The sequence below is a fragment of the Egretta garzetta genome, unplaced genomic scaffold (assembly GCF_000687185.1).
Source record: "Egretta garzetta isolate BGI_Z169 unplaced genomic scaffold, ASM68718v1 scaffold676, whole genome shotgun sequence".
Lineage (NCBI taxonomy): Eukaryota > Metazoa > Chordata > Aves > Pelecaniformes > Ardeidae > Egretta > Egretta garzetta.
In genome coordinates, this window is record NW_009260059.1 from 536,369 (window position 1) to 541,377 (window position 5,009).

Here is a 5,009-nt window from a genome sequence, read left to right on the forward strand (position 1 = left end):
TCAGCCCCGACCTACAGCCGCCTCGCCTTTCTGCTGGCAGCCGTTGTGATTTTCCAGCAGTTGTCTGCCCATGTCCTAGGCAAAACAACGTGTTGAGGATTGATTTCTTGGACTGTTTCTCATCCCATCCGAGATACATTTTGTGAGCAATGAGTCTGGGGCTATTTTGCTATGGGAATGGCTTGGTAGTGGTGCAGTTTTCTCCGATGGTGATGTTTACATGCTATCTGCTGCAGTACCTGTGGCATAATTCAAATACAATTATTAAGAACATGCTTAAAAGACCCAAGATGATACAGGTCTATTACATATATATAGCAGGACTATTCCCAAGGCTATTTTTCATTCCCACCAACTTCATCTGAGTTCTACAAATAGGACAGCCTTTCGTTTCTAAAGTTAAAATCTATCAGCTTACCTCTTTGGAGAGTCTTGTGAAAAGGTCCCCTCCCCGCAGGAAATCTAGTATTAGATACAACTTTCCTTCTGTTTGAAATGCTGCATTAGAAAAGGATGGAGATGCTGGAAGTTTGAATCAAGATAAAGACTCGAAAGAATTAATCCTGTTGACTAGCAGTGTATCATTCATGCCATTAGTTTCCCTGTCATTTCAGCACTCTGAGAACAGAAAAATTTAATTTCTCTATAGAACTAAGCAATTGAGCTTAGACTACAGGAAAAATGGTATCAGCTGAGAGACAACAATGCATTACTAATATATGCTTTTCCATGCTAAGCAATTAAATAGCTTTCTATTGCACAAGATACCAGGAGTCACTAAGGGCTAGGCATAGAGAGAAGCTCCCAGGTTTGTGCGAGAGGAGAGACCGCACTCTCCAAAATGTCCTCAGAAGACCCTTTACAGTAATAATGGGGCTCCTCAGGGAGCTGGTGAGGCAGGGGAAGGCATCTCCAGCAAGACACCACATTCATATACACGCATACACAAATTTGGACTGGTGTGGATTATTAAGAATAGTTTTTATTTAGATTCTCTGGTTTTCTAAAAGATACCTGACAGCAGGTGAGGGGGTTGGCAGATGTATACTCACCAGCTACCCCACCAGCACAATCTATCACATTACACTTTATGACAAATGTATTTTGATGGAGGAATGGCTAAAACCTACTTATACTGAAATTCTCCTTTAGCATAAATGAAGAATTTCACACAGGTAGCCTCTGTGATTTTGTTAGAGACAGAGTCATAAGTAGGCAGGGTGTATCTGTGTGAAATTATAACACATCTAGTTACACTTCCCCAAGCAATTTAAGAACAAACACGAATTATATTTTGTTATAGTTACCATAATGAAGCTTGACTATGAAAGGATGATTCACTTCTGCCAAAATATCTCTCTCCATTTTTGATCGTACCCGATCCCGAACTATAAAGAAAGCACAGTAAGAACAGCAACATATTAAGAGGCAGCATAGTCACTGGGATGAGGTTCAGGTGATTGGGATTCTGCTTCTTGCTCTGCTCACGGCTTGTGGTGCAGCCTCTGGCAAATCTCACCACCCTCTGGCATCCCCTTTTGCTGCCTGCCTTGTCCATGCAGAGGGTAAGCTCCTCGGGAAGGCACCCTGCCTTCCCCTGTAGAGAACTGCCCTAACTAAAAGGACTACAGCATTACAAACAACGGGAATGTGATTACGCTTTGCAAAAGAGAACGTTAATGTGAAAATAGAAACTATATAAAATTAATAACTGTCTCATTTAAGATTAAACAGAATGTACCAGTCCCAGAGCTTGTCGGGTTAACCTTGTGCAAATTAACTTTTTGTATTGTGCTGATGCTGGCGCAGCGTTTATGAGATAGCATTGAATAGCACTCTCTGGAAGTGATTTATATAAAATACTTCTAGCTTCCAATAAACCACCCAAACAATCAGTAATAAAGAAAAAAGGCTGATTAAAAATAATAAAGAGTTATTTTTACATGCAGAGATAAATTATTGTGTGATACCAGTGAGAAAAATACTTCTTGTCATTGAGAAGAATAGAGAATAAGAGAAAAAATAGTTACAGAGGTGAGCTGGGTTCAAACTAATGCAAACCGATGCTGAAGATTTCATAGCAAAAACATTTAGCAGAATGTTCAGACATTGAGGATTCAAGTCCCCACATTATCAGCTCTTAATCTTATAGATTCATTTTTCAGTCAATCACAATTTTACTAATTCCATCATGAAAGCATTAAAATTTTCTTCTTTCTCTGCATTATACAATGCCAATATGCTTTTCAGCTGAAAGCATCTACAAGGAATGTTATGAGACTATTTTAGGTGGTAAAGCCCGAGTTCTCAGGGAGATTCTGTCATTGCCTATATGTGTTGTGGATCTGCTGAGAAGCTAAGTACTCTCAGCACCCAAGAAATGAACGCGCCATAATAAAACCACATATTCTGTCACTGTACTTCAAAAACTGATGCACAGAACTGGGTCTGAAACAGCTGATCTGAAAACCTTAAAGAGGAATGGAGGAACACTTGGATTTCTTGCTATTTTGTTGACTCAGGTCAATAGCTACGTAAGCTTTACTAGCTTACTCAACCTAGGCTACCTCGTGGCTAAACATCAAAACAAAGGGAATCTCAGAACCTTAATCTTATCTCATGAGTAAAAATCACACATCATACACTCACAAAATGTTTAGCCCATGTGAAGGCAGAGTATTTATCACACCGTAGAGCAGCGATGCTCCCAGGCAGGAACTCTTGTTGGACAGGTGGGCATCGCTGAACGCTCTACGCGGGATATTTCCCATTCATTTCCCATTAAGCTTGGTTAGCTAGCCTCATAAAGTGCCTCTCTGCACTCACACTGCACAGGCGTGAGGACAGGCTGGCAGAACGGCGGTGTGTCCTCCTGTCCCCACTGTTTCAACCTCTGGACAGGTAAGGGCGCAGCTGTGCGGCCAGGCGCTTTGCTGAAGCCCCCAGCGCTGTGCTCTGCACGCCGCTGCAGTGGTCACAGGCTGCCACGTCGCCCTCCTCCCCACACCTATACAGCATGCCTAGAGGCACAGGGGCATTAAAGAAAAGGCGATGTTGCCACAGGAAGTACCTCATTCTCTGGAGTCGTGGCCACATTACCACTCTGAACCTCGTCTTGTCCAAACCTGCTTTAATCACCACCTTCGCAGTGGCTGCCAAAAAAAGATAACTGGAACTTGTCATCAGGATTACAGCTTTGCACAAGAGATGGAGACCTGCCCTGCCCATCTTCCAGCATCAAATACAGCCTGATTTAACTGCTCTGAAGGCAGAAGGTACATAGGCCCAGATTTTTATGCAGTCCTACCACCAAAGAACCTACTAATCATATTCTCTAGAAAGGCAAATCCACTTGCTTACTCCCACTTAATTTTTCTTACCCCATTACTTCCCTAGGCCTGGGCCATGCCTGATTTTAGCCTCCACAGTAGCCTCCCTAGAGGTATCTACCTGCTTGCACCAGCTTACGTACCACAAGACACTGTCAGAGTTAGTTATTGTACCGTATGCTGCACATCCATTGCCATGATATTTAATAAACACACAAGGTTAAATCCCTTCTCCTTTGTGGTTTCTTATTAATTCTGTCAAGGCAGGGGGGAAGATTTATTTTCTCTTATTCCAGATACACCCAGGAATTCCCCTGCTCTTCTGACCTCTTGTATTTTTGAGGCTGAGGGCAACATAGGTCTGATATGCTTAAGGAAGGGTTTTAAAGAGAGATGGTGCTTTGACATAACATTTCAACAGCATGAGGCTCTGGCTCTGTCTGGCCTCTCTGTCATCTTCCAGGTACAGTGAGTGGGAAAGTGCCTCTCTTCCACACTTTGGACTTTTTTCCAGTATTCAGTGGTCCCAGCCTGCTCTGCTGAGGGAGTCTCCCTTCTAGTTCTTACATCCTGGCAGTCAGAAAATTAATTTCCTCAGGCATGATCTGAATTAGTTCTGGCTGCTTAATCAGCCAGCTAGATCCTGGCTACGGAGGGACCTATTTCTATGGATTCCTTTCCAAGTGAATCCCTTTTCTCTGATGGTCTTCTCAAGGAGCTGCAAAACCAGCGCTGGAACTCAGTAGCCCCAGGGCTGGGCTCTCCCCTCACAGGTACCGCCCTGTGGAGAGGCATAACCTCTCCTGCCCACGCCTTGGTAATGACAGGGGGTGTACACCAAAGGCACAGAGGAAAGTGCAAATAACTCAGCTCCCTCATCCTCATTTTGACCACTTGCAGGGGTCTCAGTGCAGTGGGGTTTGCCACTTGTCTTTCAATTATACGTCAGACAGAGGCAGAGGATGTAACCTGGAGCAATGAGCACAGTCATGAAGATTGTTTGCACGATCTTGGACAAATCAGCTATCCCTGAAATAATGCCTGGCGTCACGAGACAGAAGAGACCAGACTGGTGGAGCCTGTAACAGTGGAGGAAGCAGCTGCTACCCTGAAATAAAAACAGTTCCCGTTTCCAGGTATTAATGTGGTATGAAAGAGAAGTAATGGAGGCAGATGAGGCTACATACAAATAAATAGAGCTTATCCATTTCTGTCTGTCTAGCTGTGAACATCAAAGAGGAGAATGTTACTGCTTACTTTATTTAAACACTGAATCCTTAAGGAGCGGGTTTTATTTAAGGTATGACGTTCTACTTCTTGGGCTGTTTTAATTTTAATAACCATGAATTTCAGAAGGGAAAGGGCAAAAGGGAAAAGTATATTCAGAGCATCTTCCAAGGAGAGAAGAGTTCCTTCTCAATAATGGACAAGCGGTATATTTTCCGAATAAGAAAACAAAACCATAATCCCACTTCCCTCTCTGAAGCTCTCTTGATATCAACTTCGGTCGAGGTTTAAATATGGAAATATATATTAAATTTCAGCCAATGAACTTCTTGTCCATATGTCTTACTTAAAAACTAAGAGTCAGTGCATCTCTAAGATATGTACACCATCAAGTAATGATGATCTAGGGACACCCCTTGATGTACATGCAATGACATCGTATCTGTTCAGCAG

General features: G+C 42.8%; 1 protein-coding gene across 1 annotated transcript in view; it reads right to left on the reverse strand.

The window, feature by feature from the left end:
• LOC104128301 (ribosomal protein S6 kinase alpha-2) overlaps positions 1 to 5,009 on the reverse strand; it is a 175,079-nt gene that overhangs the window by 72,465 nt on the left and 97,605 nt on the right. The window contains exons 4-5 of the mRNA XM_009641061.2: positions 1,308 to 1,388; positions 419 to 498 (exon numbers count right to left, since the gene is read on the reverse strand). Of these exons, the coding sequence (XP_009639356.1) occupies positions 419 to 498; positions 1,308 to 1,388 (161 nt within the window). The remainder of the gene's footprint in view (positions 1 to 418; positions 499 to 1,307; positions 1,389 to 5,009) is intronic.